The 24,651-nt window shown below is 40.7% G+C and overlaps 1 protein-coding gene across 1 annotated transcript in view; it reads right to left on the bottom strand.

The window, feature by feature from the left end:
- LOC135092138 (uncharacterized) overlaps window positions 1-24,651 on the bottom strand; it is a 154,662-nt gene that overhangs the window by 15,152 nt on the left and 114,859 nt on the right. Inside the window, exons 18-20 of the mRNA XM_063990392.1 lie at window positions 12,516-12,617; window positions 11,075-11,162; window positions 8,275-8,421 (exon numbers count right to left, since the gene is read on the bottom strand). Of these exons, the coding sequence (XP_063846462.1) occupies window positions 8,275-8,421; window positions 11,075-11,162; window positions 12,516-12,617 (337 nt within the window). The remainder of the gene's footprint in view (window positions 1-8,274; window positions 8,422-11,074; window positions 11,163-12,515; window positions 12,618-24,651) is intronic.

The following is a 24,651-nucleotide window of genomic DNA, read 5'->3' as shown; positions in this document are numbered from 1 at the left end:
GTATATATATATATATATATATATATATATATATATATATATATATATATATATATATATATATATATATATATATATATATATATATATATATATATATATATATATATATATATATATATATATATATATATATATATATATATATATATATATATATATATATATATATATATATATATATATATATATATATATATATATATATATATATATATATATATATATATATATATATATATATATATATATATATATTGTTACGACTGCAAATCCCGCCCCTCTCATTGCTGCCTTTATTTCGGCGAGCCTCCCTAAGTTACCACCTACATAACTTAGTGCAGAGCCCAGTTATGGGTCACAAGGTCTTTCTGGTCTCTTTTACCCTGGTAACAGACAGTCATAACACCAGGCTCTGTTCCCCTTTACCACTGCCACTACCTGGGATCAACCTCCCTACACTACCATTGGTAAATAGTCTAGTACAGAGCTAGATTCACCTTCTCAGGGTCCTTTTAGGCTCCTGTGATGAACTACACAAATGAAGTCGCCAGCCTGTTTCATCCACCTACAGGCAAGGAAATATTACTGCTGCCAAATCACTCCAACAGCTGGGAAAGAATTGCCAGCCACTTTCTAGGAAGGGACAATTACAATAAACAACTCACACTTAAGAGGCCGATGTATAATACCTCACTGAACAAAACACCTTTGTTTATGGACTGCCCACTGCCCAACAAAGTATTATATCCCCTGTGGATCAATATTGTTTACTGCTTTGTGGAATACAGGCCTCTACCACCCATACAATGGCAGGGCTTAAGGAAGGAGTAAACTTCACTGCATGGCAGTTTGTTTATAATCCTCGGTGTCCAGCTACTTAACAGCAGCACCGGAACACAGTAACATGTGACAAAACAAAGAATGCACAAACAAGCTGCCAACAAACAGAACAGGGAGGGTCCACTGACCATTCATCAACACGTCAAATACTTGACAGACTGTACTGTCGAGGAGCAGTCTGGAGGTATCTTTACTTACGAAGCAGTACAATTACAGGCAGGCTCTGAAAGACATTTATCTCTCACCTAACATCAGTAGGGGCTTACTGCTATATTAGACAAATAATATAATATGAATCACCCTCTAAGTGTAAATCGCACTGTCTCCAAGTCTCGCCTTGCCTCAGATCACATGTCCTTACCTCCCACAAACCAGACACACACTTCTCAGAGTGGGGGAAGTCATATGACAAGGAAGAAGGGAGGGTACAATGGACGGGGGTAGGGTGGTGACATGCACACACATGCACCTGCCAGAGACTCACTGCAAGCTGTAGGCTACAAAGTTATCTCAATAATCTTGCTTATTTCACCTCCCCAAAACGGGCTAGTTAAAATCTAACACCATCACGTTGTTCTGTACTTTATATTCTTTCAAATGATAGCACTTTCAATATGGTGATCAAACGGAAAGGGCAGCAAATGAAAATAAATCTGGTAGCCTACTCAACTGGGCAAGGACGACCCATGGACCCATAATCGGCTATCTCTCTCATTCTCTTCATCTTTCCCTCTTGTGTTTTCCCTACCCCCCCCACGCCTCCTTTCATTTTCTTCTCTTCGATACGTACATCCCAAACAACAATATATATATATATATATATATATATATATATATATATATATATATATATATATATATATATATATATATATATATATATATATATATATATATATATAGTTACAACCACAAATCCCACCTCTCTCATGGCTGCCTCTATCTCAGCGACCCTCCCTAAGTTATCACTTATGTAACATAGTGCAGGGACTAGTTATGTTATGGGTCACAAAGTCCTTCTGGTCTCTAGCACCCTGCTAGCAGACCGTCATAACATCAACTTCTGCTCCCATTTACAGCTGCCACTACCTGGGATTAGCCTCCTTACTCTACCACTTCTATGCAGAGTAGTATGGAGCTCACATTCACCTCTGCAAGGACCTTTTGGCCTCCTGTGGTGAATTACACAACTAAGGTTGTCATCCTGTTTTACCACCAAGAGGAAAAGGAATGTTACTACTTTTTTTTTTTTTTGCAGAAGGGACACTGGCCAAGGGCAACAAAAATCCAATAAAAAAAATGCCCACTGAAATGCCAGTCCCATAAAAGAGTCCAAAGTGATAGTCAAAAATTGAAGGATAAGTGTCTTGAAACCTCCATCTTGAAGGAATTCAAGTCATAGGAAGGTGGAAATACAGAAGCAGGTAGGGAGTTCCAGAGTTTACCAGAGAAAGAGATGAATGATTGAGAATACTGGTTAACTCCTGCGTTAGAGAGGTGGACAGAATAGGGGTGAGAGAAAGAAGAAACTTTTGTGCAGCGAGGCCGCGGGAGGAGGGGAGGCATGCAGTTAGCAAGATCAGAAGAGCAGTTAGCATGAAAATAGCGATAGAAGACAGCTAGAGATGCAACATTGCAACGATGAGAGAGAGGCTGAAGACAGTCAGTTAGAGGAAAGGAGTTGATGAGACAAAAAGCTTTTGATTCCACCCTGTCTAGAAGAGCAGTATGAGTGGAACCCCCCCAGGACATGTAAAGCATACTCCATACATAGACGGATAAGGCCCTTGTACAGAGTTAGCAGCTGGGGGGGATGTGAGAAAAACTGGTGGAGACGTCTCAGAACACCTAACTTCATAGAAGCTGTTTTAGCAAGAGATGAGATGTGAAGTTTCCAGTTCAGATTATAAGTAAAGAACAGACTGAGGATATTCAGTGTAAAAGAGGGGGACAGTTAAGTGTCATTGAAGAAGAGGGAATAGTTGTCTGGAAGGTTGTGTCGAGTTGATAGATGGAGGAATTGAGTTTTTGAGGCATTGAACAATACCAAGTTTGCTCTGCCCCAATCAGAAATTTTAGAAAGATCAGAAGTCAAGCGTTCTGTGGCTTCCCTGCGTGAAATGTTTACTTCCTGAAGGGTTGGACGTCTATGAAGACATGGAAAAGTGCAGGGTGGTATCATCAGCGTAGGAGTGGATAGGACAGGAAGTTTCGTTTAGAAGATCATTAATTAATAATAAGAAGAGAGTGAGTGACAGGACAGAACCCTGAGGAACACCACTGTTAATAAATTTAGGAGAAGAACAGTGACCGTCTACCACAGCAGCAATAGAACGGTCAGAAAGGAAACTTGAGATAAAGTTATAGAGAGAAGGACAGAAGCTGTAGGAGGGTAGTTTGGAAATCAAAGCTTTGTGCCAGACTCTATCAAAAGCTTTTGATATGTCCAAGGCAACAGCAAAAGTTTCATCAAAATCTCTAAAAGAGGATGACCAAGACTCAGTAAGGAAAACCAGATCACCAGTAGAGCGGCCTTGATGGAACCCATACTGGTGATCAGATAGAAGGTTGTGAAGTGATAGATGTTTAAGAATCTTCCTATTGAAGATAGATTAAAAAGCTTTAGATAGGCAGGAAATTAAAGCAATAGGACGGTAGTTTGAGGGATTAGAACGGTCACCCTTTTTAGGAACAGGCTGAATGTAGATAAACTTCCAGCAAGAAGGAAAGGTAGATGTTGACAGACAGAGCTGAAAGAGTTTGAAGAAGAAGACGCAAAAAGAAAGAAGAAGACGCAGTTATTTGAGATATTTTTGGCTAGATGCCAGAAGTCACAAGGGGAGTTAGATCTTGAAAGGTTTTGACACTTTCTGTTAATGAATGAGTTTTTGGCTAGTTGGAGAACAGACTTAGCATGGTTCCGGGCAGAAATAAAGTGCATGAGATTCTGGTGATGGAAGGCTTAAGTACCTTTTGTGGGCCACCTCTCTATCATGTATAGCACGAGAACAAGCTGTGTTAAACCAAGGTTTGGAAGGTTTAGGTCGAGAAAAAGAGTGAGGAATGTACGCCTCCATGCCAGACACTATCACCTCTGTTATGCGCTTAGCACACAAAGATGGGTCTCTGACACGGAAGCAGTAGTCATTCCAAGGAAAATTGACAGAAAGACAGTCCAACCGGGGGACATTTATGGTCCCCTCCCCAGGTGGGGACCCCGAGGCTGGTATAGGAGTTGCCATGATAATTTTGAAATTTTTGAGTAAAGGGTGTGTGTGTTATTAGGTGCTTGCAGTTTTGTGTGGAGAAAGAGAGTTGTCTTTAGAGGGCAGGCTGTGACTGCCCCCTTGTGTTGTGAGACAAATGGAAATGTTCAGTGATGTCACAGTTGCCAAGCAACTCTCCACTCGCTGAGAAAGAATCATCACCCACGTTCTAGGGAGGGATTGTTACTACAAAAGACACACACTTAAGACAATCATCCACAGTAACGGACCGCCCACGCCCAAGAAAGTATTATATCCTCCTGTGGATCAGTGTCATTTACAGCTTTCTGGAAAAAAGACCTCTACCACCTACACAACGGCAGAGCCTGAGGAAGGAGTTAACTTCACTGCATGGCAGTTTATATACTCTGTTTCTAGCCTCTTTAAAAGACCACAGGAACACAGTAACACTTAACACAACACCATATATACAAACAAGCTGCCCACAGACCAAAAAAGGAGAGTTCTCTGACTGCTCACCAACACCAGTCACTAGGCTCACTGAGAGTTGAGGGGTCACGTTGTAATGTATCAAGGAACTGCTCTCACAGACAGGTTGATGGAGACTCCTAAGTCCTAACAAATATCGGCAGGGGCGTACTGCGGTAAATTACTCAAATACCCTTTAATATCAACTAGCCCTATAACTGTATCCCTCCCAGTCTCCTCGCAGTAATACTGCCTCTAACCGCACATGTGGCTCTCGTGGGGTATGGACGGTGATTGAGCGTGAGAATACAATCGCTGTGCTCATCGCAAGGATATGACTCGTGCCTAACGAGAGGGGGAGGAATGCAGATACACCCAATCCTGCCCGCCGCCTTGCACTCACACTCATAGCAGGTACAATAAAAATGGTTGTCTTAAAAATAATTGTGATAAAAATACAGGGGCGGGATGCATACCAATTACTTCATAAGAAAAGGGAACTCTTTAACTAAATAATGTGTGGGACTCAAAATGAAAAAAATAAAATAAATAATTAGAAATATGGAAAATTAGATGTGAAAGAAGGATGACTGCATGTGGGGGTGTTCTACAGTAAATTCAGAACGAGCAGCCAGGCAGTTATCGCGCATCTGGCGTGCGTCTACATCATCACACACATACACACACACACACACTCTCTCTCTCTCTCTCTCTCTCTCTCTCTCTCTCTCTCTCTCTCTCTCTCTCTCTCTCTCTCTCTCTCTCTCTCTCTCTCTCTATATATATATATATATATACAGTAAAATCATTCTCATCCGGCATTCGAGTATCCGGCAGCTTCAAGTATCCGGCACATTTTTCCCCGAGCCTTAAAATCAATAAAAAATCAATGTGTATTATATATCAAAATAAAAATCGATTAAAATTCCCGCGCAAGGCATACTTTGTCCCCTCGCCACCAGAGCGCACTGCTTCGCGCCACCAACGGCCCACTGCACTGTGTTTACTCAGTGACTCAGTCCCGCGTGTGTACTGTTTATCGCCTGACGCCTTCATTATGCCTAAAGTTGTAGAAAAGAGGAAGCATGTTGTGCTTACACTTAAGCAGCTGATCAGATCAGCTGCTGATTAAGATCAGCTGATCTTTGTTATGGTAAGATGCGTGAGTGTAGGGTGGTGATTGTGGAAATAATTTCACTTCTATTCAAGTATCCGGCATGTCGGCGGTCCCGTTGATGCCGGATAAGAGGGATTTTACTGTATGTATATATACAGTTTACTTTAAAACCCCACGCACCTACTTAGTCTTCTTCCCCTGACCTATTGCCTTACTTCATTTTGTTCCCTCATGTTGAGTACATATATTATATAATAGAAGAGTTGACCTTGTATATAGAGTGATCAGATACCATCCAGTCCCTATAGTCCCTATAGCCCACAATAATTTTTATAGCAGGCTTGTGCGAGTGAAGCAAGCTTTTTAGCTGCTTACCACCTTCCCCCCTTGTTCTTTCCTCTTCCTCCCCCCTTTTCCTTTGTCATGTGACTCACCACCACGTGCCTGAGAGATGCATTTTGTAAGCGAAGGATGCAGATAAAGTGCTTGAGTGGTGGAGCACTGGCAGATGGGTCAGGGAATATAGAGGGCTATTATTAGTAATTATTGCATAAGTGTTAGCGGCAGTACGACCCTGCCTTTGTTAAGTAGGAAAAACAATAGTCACAGGCTAGGCTGACTGTTCATGCCAGTTTAATTCATGGTGGACTATGAGTCTTACCCTCTTCAGAACTGCTGCTGGGAGCTCTGAAGCAAGAGGATCCTTATAACTCTGCATATGTCTACCTGCCTGTACGCCACTAGGAGATTGCAGGAAGATTATTTTATATGCAGGATGATATAATATTCTAGGAGTGTGGATGGTCTTGTCTCTAGTGGGGGTTAGCTCAAAGAATATTATAAACCTCATACCTGTGTGTCTTTTGTTTTAGCTGTCTCCTCCAAGCATGTGTTTTACGATTTTTTTTTCTCTGTAGGTATTTGGTTTGGTGTTTGTTTTTTTCCCTTCTCCATAGGCTGGTGAACGGAGTGGTGACCTTGTATATTCAATCGTTGTAGAAGACCAGTAAGACCCTATATACGCACACGTGTACCCTACACTAGATAGAAGGTACTTTAGGGAAAGTGACCCGAATCAGTGGGAGCTGTGAAAGGGGCTGAATCTGGGTCATATATATATATATATATATATATATATATATATATATATATATATATATATATATATATATATATATATATATATATATATATATATATATATATATATATATATATATGACCCAGATTCAGCCCCTTTCACAGCTCCCACTGATTCGGGTCACTTTCCCTAAAGTACCTTCTATCTAGTGTAGGGTACACGTGTGCGTATATAGGGTCTTACTGGTCTTCTACAACGATTGAATATACAAGGTCACCACTCCGTTCACCAGCCTATGGAGAAGGGAAAAAAACAAACACCAAACCAAATACCTACAGAGAAAAAAAAATCGTAAAACACATGCTTGGAGGAGACAGCTAAAACAAAAGACACACAGGTATGAGGTTTATAATATTCTTTGAGCTAACCCCCACTAGAGACAAGACCATCCACACTCCTAGAATATTATATCATCCTGGGGTATATATATGATACATGGGGTATGATATATATATCATATATATATATATATATATATATATATATATATATATATATATATATATATATATATATATATATATATATATATATATATATATATATATATATATATATATATATATATATATGAGTGTGTGTGTGTGTGTGTGTGTGTGTGTGTGTGTGTGTGTGTGTGTGTGTGTGTGTGTGTGTGTGGTAAACTCTGAAACCCCGTCCCTGTTTCAGCATTTCCTCCTCCCTATGACTTGAACTCTCAAGAACTTCAGTGGGATTTTTTTTTCTCTGTTTTGTTTTCCTTCGCCAGTGATCCTCTTACATAATATATGTATATATATATATATGTATATATATATATATATATATATATATATATATATATATATATATATATATATATATATATATATATATATATATATATATATATATATATATATATATATATATATATATATATATATATATATATATATATATTCCTACATGCCTCCTCAGTTTCAGCATGAACTAGTTGTGGAAACCCACGTTTCCTTTCCAGTCTCCAACCACAGTTGCTGGTAGTTCACTTCAGAGCAATGCAAAAGTATGGGAAGCTACATCCCCGCTGCTGCGTGATGTCATGCCGTGGAATCCATAAATCACTGGCATGCAAGCTGCCTTAAGATGGTTTAGATTTACTGAAGTTTATGCTGTGTAGTGTCAATAATAAGAAATTGTATTTGGAGTACATGTTAGAACTGCACTTTGTGTTACTGAGACATGAGAGGAAATAGACAAAGAGGCCATTGGTTGGTTCAGGAGCAGATTTGCAGCATTCCCTCACCTTCCCATCTCTCCCATCCCATGTGTCTATTGCTTCCTCCTGCAACATGATGAGCACAAGACGTCATCGTAACATATTGGAAAAGAAATGTGAAAAAAGAAAAAAAAAAAAAAATCAGTGAAACATGCAATACAGGGAATAAATGATGTTCATGCGGCAAACACAACACAAGGATACACACACACACACACACACACACACACACACACACCTTATGGAAGTGGCAGGCACACTTTCCCTGCAGAAAGTGTTGGTACCTGGCGGCCGTCATGTTGAAGGTATCGAGCACCAGGTAGCCGTGGACGTGTGCCACTGAGGCCAGGTGGAGGGAGTGCTGCAGTAGCCTGGCGTGATCTTTCTGGGGAAGGCGGTGCAGGGGAGAGCAGATAATGATTGAGAGAGCACAGGTGTATTTAGTACTTGTCTTTATGTGCATTCGTTCACTAATCTGTTTATTTAATATCACTTATTATGGAAGAAGAAAAAAGAGTGTGTGTGTTTTGGTCCTATCATTAACCTGTCTATCTATCATTAATCAGTATATGTTGAAGGCCCACAAGAAGGCGTGTTTTTCTACCTGTCAGTCTGTCTACTAACCTGTCTACATATCTATCATCTATCATTTACTGTAATTAGTCTATGGAAGGAGAAGTAAGAAAGGAGATTTTTTTCTAGCGGTTCTTATATATATATATATATATATATATATATATATATATATATATATATATATATATATATATATATATATATATATATATATATATATATATATATATATATATATATATATATATATATATATATATATATATATATATATATATATATATATATATATATATATATATATATATATATATATATATATATATATATATATCAATTAAAGTGCTTATTTGTCGTTTATTGCAAGTAACATGCCTGCAGTACGCATTTTTTTTTTTTTCTCCAGGAGAGGGTGAGACAAGATAGGGAAGGTGGAAAGACGTTACTGTTCGTGCGGTGTTTGTCTGTCTACTTATTATTGTTATTGATTTGCCAGGCTGATATGGGTCTGGAAAGAGTGTAGAGGAAGGTGGACGGTGGGAGGTGTCTTTCATTCATGTTTTGTATATTTATATGTCTGATTGTCTGTATGTCTGTCAACCACACTCACACTGAAGATTGTGTATGTGTGTGTGTATGTGTGTGTGTGTGTGTGTGTGTGTGTGTGTGTGTGTGTGTGTGTGTGTGTGTGTGTGTGTGTGTGTGTTTACTTCTCTACCTATTTATCCACTTGCTTCTCTGTCAATCAGTCAGGGTATCTTTCTCCTCTCGGTTGCAGGTTGCAGGTTCTTTGCTCAGGTTATGCTTTCCCGTCTCGTGACTTACATATCAGAAGCAGTTTTACCAGATTTACAATGTGGCTTCAGGAAGAGCAGAAGCACCGTAGACATGATATTTATTCTAAAACAAATATAAGAATAATGTGTGGAACAAAGCAAAGACTCTTTATATTGAATTTATTGACCTCAAAAAGGCGTTCGACACTGTGCCCAGGAATCTCTTATGGAAAATAATACGGAGTTTTTTCCAAATTTTTAAAAAGGCTGCAACAATTTCACACTAACATGCAAACTTAAGTAAAAATTGGTGGCGTAGAATTTCCACCCTTCCCGGTTGAGGTGAGGGTCAAACAAGGTGATGTTCTCGCCTCTGTATTGTTCAACATCTTTATTTCTACTACAATGACATTAGCATAAAACGCCTTACATGCTTAGGATGGGATACGACTGGAGTACAGACTCGATGGTAGTCTCTTCAACATACACACACGATTGCCACCATACGCCAAATTATAGAACTGCAATATACAGACGATGCTGCCCTTATTTCCCACACTACCCAGTCAATATAATACATTCTTGATGTACTTTCTAATATATACAGATCACTGGAGCTGCAAATAAATGCCAGAGAGACAGAGGTAATGTTTTATAACACTTGTCTCAACCAAGAAGCACCAATATTTTGTTTAGATTGTAAGCAGTTGCAAACTGTCACAAATTTTAAGTACCTAGTCAGTGTCCTAACTCCATCCGGCAGAACAGACTAAGACGACATCAACAAAGCTGCACAGTCATTTGGCAGATTAAGGATCAAACATTTCAAAATAAACAACTAAAATTAGAAACAAAAATTAAAGTGCATGAAGCAGTATGTATATCCACCCTCTTATAAGGTACAGAGACTTGGACATATTATCAGTGCCACCTGAAGCAACTGCAACGCTTCCATGTCTCCTCCTTATAAAAGATACTGAGTCTCACCTGGAGAGACCGCATTCCACACACGGAGATCCATGAGCGGACAAACACCACCAGCACTGAGGCCATATTAGCACATAGGCAGCTACGGTAGCTTTGCCAAGTCATAAGGATGCCAGACGACCGGCTTCTCATACAAATAAGCACTGTATTGCCAGCTACGAAACTGTCCATGGAGGCGAGGGGGTGCTAAGAAAAGGTACAAGGACCAAGCAAACACCATACTGAAGAGGTGCAATATGAACCTTGGGACACTCGAAGTCCTAGCTACTGACAGGTCACAATGGAGAACAAAAACAAAAAGAAGAGTTGCCACACTGGAGGAAGCTTGGAAAACGCACCTGAAAACAACCTGAAGAGTCAACAGCGTCACACCAGCCAAGATCCTGCTGTAGCTCCGTACCCTGAACTAACATATGAAACATGTGGCAAGGTATGCAAATCACTTATAGGCTTCATGAGCCGCACAAATCCTTACCGAAGACGACAACGCCAACAACATCTCTGAAGAAACAAGTTCTCAATGAATCATCATCACTCATTCAAGAAATCATCGATCATACTGTGGGACATCAAATGTCGTCATCGACCACGATGGACTGCACTGAGCTAAGCTAACTTATCTAACTACTTATCCACCTGCATGTCTGTCAGTCCATCCCTGCCTTTGTGTGTGTCTGTCTTCCTGTCCGTTACACTCACCTTGGACACGGTGTGCACACCAGGAGCCGCCACATGGAAACCCGCCCCTGCAGTCTTCACCACCACCAACGCTCCCTCCAAACCCTCCCTGAAATGCACACACAGACACACGTCACCACCTGGGGACGCAGCACACAGATAAAAACATAAGAATATAGGAAAATAAGGGAAGCTGCAAGAAGCCACCAGTCCTACATGTGGGAGTTCGTGCATGAAATATACCTACCTATTACCAACTACCATCCCCATCCATAAATTTGTCTAATCTGCTCTTAAAGCTCCCTAATGATTCACCATTAACAACATGATTATTGAGTCCATTTCATTCGTCTACCACTCTATTTGAGAACCAATCCCTTTCTATCTCTTATTTAAAATGAACGTTTTTCAAGCTTGAACAGATTATTTCTGGTTCTATCCTAATTATTGATCCTAAGAATTAGATTCCAACGATCTTACGTGGAAACTACGACTTCTTATAGCGTTACAGCTTGAGTATGTTGAAAAATAATGTATGAAATGTATTCCTGTGACATTTGCGTGATGAAAATAACTTCTTTTTTTTTTTCATGTCCCACAAACTTTTTTTTTTTTTTATGTAGGAAGGATACTGGCCAAGGGCAACAAAAATCTAATAAAAAAAAATGCCCACTGAAATGCCAGTCCCATAAAAGGGTCAAAGCAGTGGTCAAAAATTGGTGGATAAGTGTCTTGAAACCTCCCTCTTGAAGTAATTCAAGTCATAGGAAGGTGGAAATACAGAAGCAGGCAGGGAGTTCCAGAGTTTACCAGAGAAAGGGATGAATGATTGAAAATACTGGTTAACTCGTTAACTCTTGCGTTAGAGAGGTGGACAGAATAGGGGTGAGAGAAAGAAGAAAGTCTTGTGCAGCGAGGCCGCGGAAGGAGGGGAGGCATGCAGTTAGCAAGATCAGAAGAGCAGTTGGCATGAAAATAGCGGTAGAAGACAGCTAGATATGCAACATTGCGGCGGTGAGAGAGGGGCTGAAGACAGTCAGTTAGAGGAGAGGAGTTGATGAGACGAAAAGCTTTTGATTTATTGTGCTGTATTAATGTTCCTCTGTCTCTCTATCGTATTTCCAGGAACTGCCATTTTCAGGGCACAAATTTTCACTGCCCGTATGAGAGCGGGACAGAAAAGTGGAAAAGTTTCTCTTTACTCATTCCTCATGACGGTACAACAAAGCCTACACTAATTTATATATGTACACTTTATCGTCAGTGTCAGAGTAAGACAATTAAGTTAGAAGGTTTCTTTCCATCTGCTGTAACTTACTGGAAATTAAAAAAAATATAAAAAAAACTAATATAATAAAGAAATTAATAAAAGGATGATAAAACAAAACCCAGCAAAACCTCTCTCAAGCCACCACTACCACCATTGGCACCACCACTTCAAGCACTATAGGCACTGCCTCACCTCTGCAGCGTCGCTGTGAGCATGTGGAGATGCTGCGCCGCCAGCCAGTGTACGCCGCCAACCACGACCACCGTGTCCGAGGAGTTGGTCAACGGCCGCACCCTGCCACACACCGCGGCGAAGAGAGAATTAAAGCGCGCGCGCGCACACACACACACACACACACACACACACACACACACACACACACACACACACACACACACACACACACACACACACACGATTCTGACTATGGTCAGAGAATTAGAAAACATGGATTAGAAGAGAGAACAACAGAGGAATGAACCAGACTAGAAAGTAAAGTTACGTACTTTTGCAATCCCTTACATGTGGGACGCTTTGCGAAATAATAGCAAGATGATTTGGTTGGCAGACTTCGTTTTGTGATGTTTTACCTAAATTTGTGATTTTACAGCTGAAGGAGTACTTTTGCAAACGCATATATATATATATATATATATATATATATATATATATATATATATATATATATATATATATATATATATATATATATATATATATATATATATATATATATATATAGTTGGGTACACGACAACACACGGACGTTATAACGTACAACTGCATAATGCAATGAACTTTTAATAAACATTTAATCATGGTAAGGAACCAAAACTGGCATAACGAACTCGCCACTCGTGCGAGGACTGAAATTTTAATTTTAAAATTTTTTATCACAATAACGAACCAAAACTAAGGAATAAGGAACTCGCCATTCATGTGAGCACTGAAATTTTAATTAGAAAAAATAATCAGAATAACAAACAATAACTCGTAACTCACCCTGTGTGAGAGAGGTGGATGAAGGGAAGAAGGGAAGAGAGAGAGAGAGAGAGAGAGAGAGAGAGAGAGAGAGAGAGAGAGAGAGAGAGAGAGAGAGAGAGAGAGAGAGAGAGAGAGAGAGAGAGAGAGAGAGCTCCGAATTAGACGGGATTTACTTTACCTATGTATACGCATGACGCCGACAGTAGCTAAATGTGACCGATATTTGTCAAAGTAACTCAAAATTCGAGGTGATAATGCGCGAAATTTGTGACGATAAGAATTTAGGACTAGGCACAAAATTCGGGAGGGTACTCTATATTCGTTGTGTTATCTCAAATGTAATAGCGCAAATGTGCTCACTTTGATGTATTTTTCGAAAATTTTGGAATTCAGGTTCCCTAGAACCAATTGATATTTTCCCAAAGGTTCTTCAGTCGCCATAACGCACATTTGCCATAGCGAAAGCTACATTGGAACGAATGAAGTTCGTTGTCACATACCCTCCTCCTGGAGGAGGAGACAGTAGGCATCTGCCGAAACGATAATTACTCCCAGTGAGATCTAAAGCACTGGATCAGGGGATGCTGTGAACTTATCATTAAACCCAGCTATGACCTCACTGAACGTTTCCCTTTGTGTCTCACAACACAAGGGGGCAGTCACAGCCTGCCATCTAAAGACAATTCTCTTCCTCCTCACAAAACTACAAGCACCTAATAACACACACATCCCTCACTCAAAATTTCAAAATTATCATGGCGACTCCTATACCAGCCTCGGAGTGCCCATATGGGGAGAAGACCACAAATGTCCCCATCTCGGACTGCCCTTCGGACGACGACCCTAAGTATCTTGACACCCTCCTCAACTTTTTCTTCATTAACTTCTGCAAAATTCGTGGTCTAAGATCTAATTTTCAATCAGTAGAACACCACCTCTCCTCTTCTAAACCTCATCTTCTTTTCCTCACTGAAACTCAGGTGTCTCAGGCAACTGACAGTAGCCCCATTTCTGTTCCCTCCTAGTTTCTTTATCCTCATTTTCGATCCAAAGCTGGATGTTGCGTTTATGTGTGCAACGACTTAACCTGCTCTCGTGCCCACGCTCTTGAATCTTCCGCGTTTTCCACCATCTGGCTACGACTACAGAGTCACTCCCAAGCTAAATTTACATGTGCTGTATACCTCTCACCTAACTCCTCAGACTATAAGAAATTCTTTGACTACTTAACTTCCAAAGTGGAGCACATTCTGACTCTCTTCTCTTTTGCAGAGATCTCCATTCTTGGAGACTTCATTGTTCCACCACTAGCTTTGCCTTTCCTCTCCCTTCACTGACCATCCTGGGGAACTAGCCTTCAACTTCGCTATCCTTCACGACCTAAAGCAATTGGTGCAACACCCTACTCGTATTCCTGACCGTCTTGGAGATACGCCCAACATTCTTGATTTTTCTTGACCTCTAATCCTTCTGCTTATGCTGTCACCCTCTCTTCTCCGTTGGGCTCCTCCGATCACAATCTCTTGTCCTATCGCTCCAATCCCTCCTCAGGATCCCCCTAAGCGAAGGTACCTCTGGCGTTTTGCCTTTGCTAGTTGAGGGGGACCTGAGGAAGTATTTTGCTGATTTTCCTTGGAATGACTACAGTTTCAGTGTCAGACATCCGTCTTTGTGTGCTGAGTGCATAACAGAGGTGATAGTATCTGGCATGGAGGCGTACATTACTCACTTTTTCTCGACCTAAACCTTCCAAACCTTGGTTCAACACAAATTGTTCTCGTGCTATACATCATAGAGAGGTGGTCCACAAAAGATAGTTTAGCCTTCCATCACCAGAATCTCATGCACTTTATATTTCTGCCCGAAAACATGCCAAGTGTGTTCTCCAACTAGCCAAAAACTCCTTCATTAACAGAAAGTGTCAAAATCTTTCAAGATCTAACTCCCCTCGTGGCTTCTGGCATCTAGCAAATAATATCTCTAATAACTTTGCTTCTTCTTCTTTCCCTCCTTTATTTCAACAGATGTCACCACTGCTATCACATCTATTTCTAAAGCTGAACTCTTTGCTCAAAACTTTGTTAAACACTCTACCTTGGATGATTCTGGGCTTGTTCCTTCCTCTCCTCCACCCTCTGAGTACTTCATGCTATCTATTAAAATTCTTCGCAATGATGTTTTCCATGCCCTCGCTGGCCTAAACACTCGGAAGGCTTATGGACCTGATGGGATCCCTCCTATTGTTCTCCGAAACTGTGCCTCTGTGCTTGCACCTTGACTAGTCAAACTCTTTCAGCTCTGTCTGTCAACATCTACCTTTTCTTCTTGCTGGAAGTTTGCCAACATTCAGCCTGTTCCTAAAAAAGGTGACCGTTCTAATCCCTCATACTACAGTCCTATTGCTTTAATTTCCTGCCTATCTAAAGTTTTTGAATCTATCCTCAACAGGAAGATTCTTAAACATCTATCACTTCACAACCTTCTATTTGATCGCCAGTATGGGTTCCGTCAAGGCCACTCTACTGGTGATCTTCTGACTTTCCTTACTGAGTCTTGGTCATCCTCTTTTAGAGATTTAGGCGAAACTTTTGCTGTTGCCTTGTATATATCAAAAGCTTTTGATAGAGTCTGGCACAAAGCTTTGATATCCAAACTACCTTCCTACAGCTTCTATCTTTCTCTCTGTAAATTCATCTCAAGTTTCCTTTCTGACCGTTCTATTGCTGCTGTGGTAGACGGTCACTGTTCTTCCCCTAAATCTATTAACAGTGGTGTTCCTCAGGGTTCTGTCCTGTCACCCACTCTCTTCTTATTATTCATCAATGACCTTTTACACCAAACTTGTCCTATCCACTCCTACGCTGATGATACCACCCTGCACTTTTCCGCATCTTTTCATAGACGTCCATCCCTTCAGGAAGTAAACATTTCATGCAGGGAAGCCACAGAACGCCTGACTTCTGATCTTTCTAATATTTCTGATTGGGGCAGAGCAAACTTGGTATTGTTTAATGCCTCAAAAACTCAATTCCTTCATCTTTCAACTCGACACAACCTTCCAGACAACCATCCCCCTCTTCTTCAATGACACTCAGCTGTCCCCCTCTTCTACATTGAACATCCTCGGTCTGTCCTTTACTTATATTCTGAACTGGAAACTTCACATCTCATCTCTAGCTAAAACAACTTCTATGAAGTTAAGCGTTCTGAGACGTCTCCGCCAGTTTTTCTCACCGCCCCAGCTGGACCAGCATGCTAACTCCTTTTCTAATCTTGCTAACTGCATGCCTCCCTTCCTCCCGCAGCCTCGCTGCACAAGAATTTCTTCTTTCTCTCACCCTTATTCTGTCCACTTTTTTAATGCAAGAGTTAGCCAGTATTCTTAATCATTCATCCCTTTCTCTGGTAAAGTTTGGAACTCCCTGCCTACTTCTGTATTTTCGCCTTCCTATGACTTGAATTCTTTCAAGAGGGAGGTTTCAAGACACTTATCCTTCAATTTTTGACTACCCCTTCGGACCCTTTTCTGGGACTGGCATCTCAGTGGGCTTTTTTTTTTTTTTTATTGAATTTTTGTTGTCCTTGGCTAGTGTCCCTCTTACATGAAACACACACACACACACACACAGCCCTTTAAATAAAGCCCCTGTGATTTTTGCAAAAAAAGTTAAGTTTTGAGGGAAAGATGCATTAAGAAGTGAGAGCGTTGCACGGGTCAGGAGCTGGGGCTTCACCTCCTAGCTCCCCACTTCACCCTTCTTTCCTTATCTCCCGTCATGTGGCCAGATACCAGAGGAATAGAGAGAGGTGTGTTGAAGTGCATATAGAGAGGGAATATTGAGTTTATACCTGCGGGTGGATGTAAATTTACTGGGTGACGCCTTTAAATATTGAGTATTATCTAGGCCCTACAGGAGGCCAGTATCTGGGAGAAGCCAGATAATGTGCAAGAGAGCGTTTGTGACTCAAGCTCCTGCTACTACTGTGAAACAGTCTTACTCTGTGCACAGTCCTGCATTGTTCGGCTGTCTGGGGTATTTGTTTCGTTGCACAGAATACTGTGCAACGTTGTACAGAAATTCCGCACAGATGGACACTTTTGCACACAACAGTTGTTGTGCAGAATATGACTGGGAGGCAAGTCATCTTCGATAAGCCTGTGTGGTGCCGGGGAACTGGCACCATAGGAAGCTTCACTACGACGGAGATGAGGCTTTTGTGCCAGTTAGTGACAGCAGAAGCACGGGTGGCACTAACAGAGGACCTGCCAGTGTTGGGTGTAGATTTCCTCTTGGAGAATGACATGGCAGGTGGGCGAATGTGGATGCAATCCCTATCTGCGGACCCATCCCAGATTTGGAGGTTAGTGAGGTTCGTGACTATGTCGGTTTTGTTACTTGCTCTGAGTCGAGACGCGCCGGATTTACTATAAAACTTACTGTATAAATTAGAAGCTCATCTTCCCCATTTGATTTCCCTATTTTCCTTCCTTTCCAAGAGTTGCATTTCATAGAGAATGTAGTTGAAGAGTTGCTTTCTCTCTCCCTCTCTTAGAGCGTAGTTCGTTTTTATTCAGCCCTCCAAATAAAACCCTTATAATTTTTGTAAGAATGTTTAGTTTCAGGGTGAGATGTAGATCTGAGTGAGAGCGGGTGGCGTGGGACGGACCTCCACCCCCCAGCTCTCCACTTCCCCCTTCCCTCCTTCCCTACCTGTCCCCCATCCTGTGCCTACGTCATCAAGGCAAGTACAACCGTCGTTCTCGTGGCTGTTAGCTCAGTAGCAGGCGAGATCTAAGAGCGGCTGAAAACATGCTTTAGAGAGGCGTGTTAAAACGTGAATAGGGAGGGCATATTGAATTTACACCTATGGTATATTATTTGAAGGGCGTGAACTGCCGCGTCCCGTTACTCCTGTGTTCTGGAGCCTCTTGTGTCTTGGTACAGAGTACGGACGACAGCCCTTCCCGCCTATGTGCAGTGTTTGGTTGTGTCGTGTGTTTGTTAAATGCTACTGGTATAGGAGCACACAGTCGTGGGTGGGACAAACCAGAGAATCGTACAATATTTGTGCTTGGCTAAGCCAAGTGAAAAAAAAAAAGAGGAAAAAAATCCCCACTGAAGTGCCAGTCCTAAAAAGAGGTGTCAAGAGAATCATCAAAAATTGGAGGACAAGTGATTTCAAAAGAGTTCAAGTCATAGGAAGGAGGAAATACAGAAGCAGGCAGGGATTCCAGAGTTTACCAGAGAAAGAGATAAACGATTGGTTAACTGGTTAACGCTTGCATTAGAGAGGTGGACAGAACAGGGATGAGAGAGAGAAGAAAGTCATGTGCTGTGAGGCTGCAGGAGGAGTGGAGGCATGCAGTTAGCATCAGACGAGCAGTTAGCATGAAAACAGCGGTAGAAGATAGCAAGAGATGCAACATTGAGGCGATGAGAAAGAGGCTGAAGGCAGTAAGTTAGAGGAAAGGAGCTAATAAGACGAAAAGCTATTGATTCCTCCCTGTCTAAAATTGCGGTATGAGTAGAGCCCCCCCATACATGTGAAGCATACTCCATAAATGGACGAATAAGGCCCTTGTACAGAGTTAGCAGCTGGGTTGGAGGGAGTGAGAAAAACTGGCGAAGACAATTCAGAACACCTAAATTTATAGAAGCTGTTTTAGCTAGAGATGAATTGTCAAGGTTCCAGTTTAGATTATAAGTAAAGGACACACCGAGGCTGTTCAGTGTAGAAAAGGTATTGAGTGTTGAGTGTTACTGAAGGAGAAAGGATAGTTGTTTCGAAAGTTGTGTGAAGTTGATAGATGAGGGAACTGAGTTTTTGAGGCACTGAACAATACTAAGTTTGCTCTACCCCAATCTGAAATTTTGGAGAGATCAGAAATCAGGCGTTCTGTGGCTTCCCTGCATGAATTGTTTACTTCCTGAAGGGTAAACAGTTCATGCAGGGAAGCCACAGTTATTTAGTTTCTCCTCGACTTTCCACCAGTGTTCGGAGGTGAGAATCTGTCTTCTGGAAGACTATAAATAGACTGTTACTTGGCTAGAGTGTGTGATATTTCTGTTGGATAGTGGACGGTCCATTACTGTGGGTGGTTTGTCCAATGGGGTATTACACCTCACTCTGTGGGTGCGCTGTCTATGTTGTCTGTGCTCATTACCACATGACTAATTAGTTCTCTCTCTTAGCTTGGTGGGGAATTTTGGCATTCAGGATACTCCCTTCCATGTTGGTGCATTAAACAGGGTGCCATCCTAAGAGGCTTGATAATGGTTGGCGACCAGCAGGTGCCTGGATTCGTCGTATTATGCCCTGCACTAGGCTATGGAATAGGTAGCCGAGGGGTAAGCAGCAGCACCAACACCATCAGAAGAAGCACCACCACCACCTCAGAAGAACTAACACCGCCACCATCAGAGGAGGAAGAAACAGTACGACCACCATCAGAGGAAGGAGAAACAGCAGCACCACCACCACCATCAGATTAAAAGAAAAGGGTGAATAAAGGAAAGAAGAGGGAGAAGGAAAAAAAAACACCAAAACCACCATCAGAGGAAGCAGAGGAAGAAGAACTACCATGTGAGGAAAGAGAAGAGGAGGAAGATGAAGCACCACTATTAGCATTGGAAAAGAAGAAGCAACAACACCACTGCCATCAGAGGAAGATGAAGAAGAAAAAGAAACACCGGCAGAGGAAGAAGCAGCAGCACTACCACCACCACCTTCATCATCATCATTATCAGGAAGAAGAAAAAGAAGAATAAGAAGAAGAAACACCACCACCATCTGAGGAAAAAGAAGCACAAACACCAGAAGAAAAAAATAATCATGAAGAAAAGAGGAGACACCACCATAAGAAGAAAAAGAAAAAGAAGAAAAAAGGTACCACGAGCATCAGAGGAAGAAGAAGAAAAGAAAAGCACCACCACCATCACCAGAGGAAGATAAAACAGCAGCATCAGAAAAAGAAGAAGAAAAAGCAGGGCAACCGCCATCAGAGGAAGAAAAAAAAAGCAGCACCATCACTACCGTCAACAGAGGAAGCACAACCATTAAATGAAGAACAAGGTGCATCAGCAGAGGGAAAAGCAGAACCACCATCAGAGGAGGAAGGAAGTCGAAGACAAACAACAACAACAACAACAATAACAAAAGAACACACACAAAAAAAACACCACTATTAAATGATGAAAAAAAAAAAACAGCACCACTACCAGAAGAAGAAGAAGAAGAAGAAGAAGAAGAAGAAGAAGAAGAAGAAGAAGAAGAAGAAGAACAAGAAGAACAAGAAGAAACACCATCAGAGGAAGAAGAAGAAGAAGAAGAAGAAGAAGCATCAGAGGAAGAAGAAGAAAAAGAAGAAGCACCATCAGAGGAAGAAGAAAAAGAAGAAAAGTATGAATAAGAAGCACCAGCATCATCATTATCATCATCATCATCATCGCCATTATCATCATCATCATCATCATCATCATCATCATCATCATTATCAGAAGAAAAAGAAGAAGAAGAAGAAGAAGAAGAAGAAGAAGAAGAAGGAGAGAGGGAGGAGGAGGAGGTGGAGAAGGAGGAATAAAAGGCACCACCATCATCATCATCAGAAAAAGAAGAAGAAAAAGAAGAAGAAGAAAAAGAAGGAGAAGAAGAAGAAAAAGAAGCACCGCGATGAAAGGAAAAACGGAAAAAGATGATAGAAAGAAGCAGCAGCACCACCACTATCAGCGGAATTAGAACAAGCTGAAATTTACGTTCGTTCCTAACATTGAAAAGTTTGTCACTGAAGAGAGAATCCTTCAATCCTTCCTTGTCTTGTTGAAACGGAAAATTAATCAATCTGTTTTGAAAAGGAATTGTTTGCAAGTTGCGTACTCTTGCATAATTTCAAAACTGTTTGCTAGAAATTGATTTCGCGGCAGAAAGTTCAAAAGTATTCGTATATTTCCATGAGCTTATGTTTGTAAGAAATATATTTCATACTAGAAATGTTAGCTGGCTATTATTTTGTATGATTCAATGAAGTTCTGTTTTGATGAAATATATTTCAAACCAAAATTATTGTTGCTTGTGCTGAATTTATCTTCATTTAAAATTGAAATGGTCCATGGCAATTTCTTTACATTTATTTACTTATTTATTTGTTTATTATATATATATATATATATATATATATATATATATATATATATATATATATATATATATATATATATATATATATATATATATATATATATATATATATTTATTTATTTATCTATTTATTTATTTATCTATTTATTGCAGGGTTAATAGTCTGAATCCATACGAAACAAAATGTTTGGCTTCAATGAAGATGTGTTTAATATTGAATGCTCGCAGATGTTGTGAAGACTTTTTTAATATTATTACATTATATGAAGGAGTAATATAAGTAAATCCCAAAATGAGACACAAGAGCATGAGGTTTAGCTTTTGCTGATTTGTCTTTAGTGGGCTCAAGATAATGAAGTTTGAGTGTTAGTTTTAGTCTGTGTACAAGAAAGACACTGAACACAGTTGTTGATAGAGTGAAAACAGAGTATTGTTACAGCCTGGAAGACTGGACAGACTGAAGTTATGAAAAAGCCACTGAACAGTCTTAACAGAAAGAGCTAGAAGAGCACGCTTTACAACATTTACATTATCGATGGGCACAGTGTGGCAAACAAGTCCATTTTCAAGAGAGAGCTGAGAGGATGGTGCATGGGTGTCATTTGTGCTTTATCGGGGGTGCCACTAAGAGTTGAGTAGAAAATATAATAATTATAAGGAAGAAAATCTTGCATAATCTCCTTCCCTCCCACTATGACTCATCCGTTGGCCTGAACTTCAAGAAATCCTCGCAGACGTTGCAAAGGCTGTAAAACATCCGAGGGAGTGCGATAACTTCAAGAATTTTTTAAAGTGCTTTAGGAAGAAATGGGTGCTACCTTCTCTATTTTCCTAATTCACACAGAGGTATGGTGGCACTTGTGGCAATGTTGTAAATAGCGTGCTACAACTTCCAGAGGAAATAACAATGCTGATGGGACGAGGTCGTGCCGTGAAAGAAAATCTTCTTTATGAGAAGATGCAGGATGACATTTTCACAACAAAAGTTGTGTACTTCACTTATATCTTCTCTGAAGTGAATTCCAGAACATTTCACTTCAAGGAAAGCTTGCAATCGTGCACACTGTTCAGGACAAAGTGCTAGTGATGAAAAGCTCCAGTTTACAATTCAGAGTACAATAATAGATAATACATTAACATATTACTGAGCACCACGGCTAATTAAGCATAATCACTCATACTGTAATCATACTCATGACTGTAATCTTAAATAAAATTTCCTGAGTTGGCATGAGAAGAGCAAATACATTGTACAAGACAAGCGAAATATCCCTTATGTCTGTTTGTATTGACTAGACATTAATATACGAATACATACATGCACATACTGTAAGTTCAGTGGCCGAGCTACGAGTGGAGAACTGATCGTTTTGTCGGTTGCCTCGCAAATGACTGGAGTGATCCTTTTTTTTTTTTTTTTTATGTAGGAAGGACACTGGCCAAGGGCAACAAAAATTTAATAAAAAAAAAATGCCCACTGAAATGCCAGTCCCATAAAAGGGTCAAGGCAGTGGTCAAAAATTGATGAATAAGTGTCTTGAAACCTCCCTCTTGAAGGAATTCAAGTCATAGGAAGGTGGAAATACAGAAGCAGGCAGGGAGTTCCAGAGAGAATACTGGTTAACTCTTGCGTTAGAGAGGTGGACAGAATAGGGGTAAGAGAAAGAAGAAAGTCTTATGCAGCGAGGCCGCGGAAGGAGGGGAGGCATGCAGTTAGCAAGATCAGAAGAGCAGTTAACATGAAAATAGCGGTAGAAGACAGCTAGATATGCAACATTGCGGCGGTGAGAGAGAGGCTGAAGACAGTTAGAGGAGAGGAGTTGATGAGACGATAAGCTTTTGATTCCACCCTGTCTAGAAGAGCAGTATGAGTGGAACCTCCCCAGATATGTGAAGCATACTCCATACATGGACGGATAAGGCCCTTGTACAGAGTTAGCAGCTGGTGGGGGGTGAGAAAAACTGGCGGAGACGTCTCAGAACATCTAACTTCATAGAAGCTGTTTTAGTTAGAGATGAGATGTGAAATTTCCAGTTCAGATTATAAGTAAAGGACAGACCGAGGATGTTCAGTGTAGAAGAGGGGGGCAGTTGAGTGTCACTGAAGAAGAGGGGATAGTTGTCTGGAAGGTTGTATCGAGTTGATAGATGGAGGAATTGAGTTTTTGAGGCATTGAACAATACCAAGTTTGCTCTGCCCCAATCAGAAATTTTAGAAAGATCAGAAGTCAAGCGTTCTGTGACTTCCCTGCGTGATATGTTTACCTCCTGAAGGGTTGGACGTCTATGAAAAGACGTGGAAAAGTGCAGGGTGGTATCATCAGCGTAGGAGTGGATAGGACAAGAAGTTTGGTTTAGAAGATCATTAATAAATAATAAGAAGAGAGTGGGTAACAGGACAAAACCCTGAGGAACACCACTGTTAATAGATTTAGGAGAAGAACAGTGACCGTCTACCACAGCAGCAATAGAACGGTCAGAAAGGAAACTTGAGATGAAGTTACAGAGAGAAGGATAGAAACCGTAGGAGGGTAGTTTGGAAATCAAAGCTTTGTGCCAGACTCTCTCAAAAGCTTTTGATATGGCCAAGGCAACAGCAAAAGTTTCACCAAAATCTCTAAAAGAGGATGACCAAGACTCAGTAAGGAAAGCCAGAAGATCACCAGTAGAGCGGCCTTGACGGAACCCATACTGGCGATCAGATAGAAGGTTGTGAAGTGATAGATGTTTAAGAATCTTCCTGTTGAGGATAGATTCAAAAACTTTAGATAGGCAGGAAATTAAAGCAATAGGACGGTAGTTTGAGGGATTAGAACGGTCACCCTTTTTAGGAACAAGTTGAATGTAGGCAAAGTTCCAGCAAGAAGGAAAGGTAGATGTTGACAGATAGAGCTGAAAGAGTTTGACTAGGCAAGGTGCAAGCACGGAGGCACAGTTTCGGAGAACAATAGGAGGGACCCCATCGGGACCATAAGCCTTCCGAGGGTTTAGGCCAGCGAGAGCATGGAAAACATCATTGCGAAGAATTTTAATACGTGGCATGAAGTAGTCAGAGGGTGGAGGAGAGGGAGGAACAAGCCCAGAATCTTCCAAGGTAGAGTTTTTAGCAAAGGTTTGAGCGAAGAGTTCAGCTTTAGAAATAGATGTGATAGCAGTGGTGCCATCTGGTTGAAATAGAGGAGGGAAAGAAGAAGAAGCAAAGTTATTG

The sequence above is a fragment of the Scylla paramamosain genome, chromosome 39, assembly GCF_035594125.1.
Source record: "Scylla paramamosain isolate STU-SP2022 chromosome 39, ASM3559412v1, whole genome shotgun sequence".
Taxonomy (NCBI): domain Eukaryota; kingdom Metazoa; phylum Arthropoda; class Malacostraca; order Decapoda; family Portunidae; genus Scylla; species Scylla paramamosain.
This window is presented reverse-complemented; position numbering and strand designations above follow the sequence as displayed.